General features: G+C 35.6%; 1 protein-coding gene across 1 annotated transcript; it reads left to right on the top strand.

Annotated features, from left to right (window-relative positions):
* Window positions 1-284: 284 nt before the first annotated feature.
* On the top strand, window positions 285-1,385 carry HTR1F (5-hydroxytryptamine receptor 1F; the record flags this gene model as incomplete). Its single annotated transcript, XM_081302281.1, has 1 exon — window positions 285-1,385. The coding sequence occupies one exon, from the start codon at window positions 285-287 to the stop codon at window positions 1,383-1,385; it is 1,101 nt and encodes a 366-aa protein (XP_081158407.1).
* Between the last annotated feature and the right edge of the window lie 227 nt (window positions 1,386-1,612).

The raw sequence follows: 1,612 nt of genomic DNA, 5'->3' as shown, positions 1-1,612 counted from the left end.
TATGCGAGTCATATTTTGAGAAATGTTTTTAAAAGTTACCTATTTGTTATTGTTCTTATTGAATTCATTCAATTAAATGAAAAAAAAATAAAGTTTGCAATCCAAACTCCATTTTTTGAATCCATAAAATATTCTGGGAAAATATACACATATACTTTTTAAAAGGTTACTCTTAAAAGGAAGAGGAAAATTCTCAACACCTTCTCTGAACTGTTTTTTTTTTCCCCTCCTTTGTTACAGGTATCCATATTTCAGCTATATTAATCTTTTAAAACAAAAAAAAAATGGATTTCTTAAATTCATCTGATCAAAACTTGACCTCAGAGGAACTGTTAAACAGAATGCCAGCCAAAATTCTTGTGTCTCTCACTCTCTCCGGGCTGGCACTGATGACAACGACCATCAACTCCCTTGTGATTGCTGCAATTATTGTGACCCGGAAGCTGCACCACCCAGCCAATTATTTAATTTGCTCCCTTGCAGTCACAGATTTCCTTGTAGCTGTCCTGGTGATGCCCTTCAGTATTGTGTATATTGTGAGAGAGAGCTGGATCATGGGACAAGTGGTCTGTGACATTTGGCTGAGTGTCGATATTATCTGTTGTACCTGCTCCATTTTGCATCTCTCAGCTATAGCTTTGGATCGCTATCGGGCAATCACTGATGCTGTTGAGTATGCCAGAAAAAGGACTCCCAAGCACGCTGGCATTATGATTACAATAGTTTGGGTTATATCAGTTTTTATCTCCATGCCTCCTCTATTCTGGAGACACCAAGGAACTAGCCGAAATGATGAGTGTGTCATCAAGCATGACCACATTGTTTCCACCATTTACTCAACATTTGGAGCTTTCTACATCCCACTTGTGTTGATTTTGATCCTCTACTACAAAATATATAGAGCAGCAAAAACATTATACCACAAGAGACAAGCAAGCAGAATTGCAAAGGAGGATCTGAATGGCCAAGTCCTCTTGGAGAGTGGTGAGAAAAACACTAGACTGGTCTCCACACCCTACATGCTAGAAAAGTCTCTATCTGATCCATCAACAGACTTTGATAGAATTCATAGCACAGTGAAAAGTTCCAGGTGCGAGTTGAAGCATGAGAAATCTTGGAGAAGGCAAAAGATCTCAGGGACAAGAGAACGAAAAGCAGCCACCACCCTGGGATTAATCTTGGGTGCATTTGTGATATGTTGGCTTCCTTTTTTTGTAAAAGAATTGGTTGTTAATGTTTGTGAAAAATGTAAAATTTCTGAAGAAATGTCAAATTTTTTGGCATGGCTTGGTTATCTCAATTCCCTTATAAATCCACTGATTTATACAATCTTTAATGAAGACTTTAAGAAAGCATTCCAAAAACTTATGCGCTGCCGATGTTAGTTTAAACAAAGTTTATCATTTTAGGGTAGAGTTTTTTTTATCTTTCAGTAGAGTAACTAAATGAATGTTAAATAATATACCATTAAAAACTTTTAGAGGACATATTAAAGCTGCTAAAAGGATAGAATTTATATTTTATTAGAATCATTAATAGAAAGTGTATTGATTTCATCATTCCAATCAAAATTAGAAAATAATTTACTCAGGTTATAAAAAATATTTTGCCT

The sequence above is a fragment of the Spermophilus citellus genome (assembly GCF_964194105.1).
Source record: "Spermophilus citellus genome assembly, chromosome: 7".
Lineage (NCBI taxonomy): Eukaryota > Metazoa > Chordata > Mammalia > Rodentia > Sciuridae > Spermophilus > Spermophilus citellus.
This window is presented reverse-complemented; position numbering and strand designations above follow the sequence as displayed.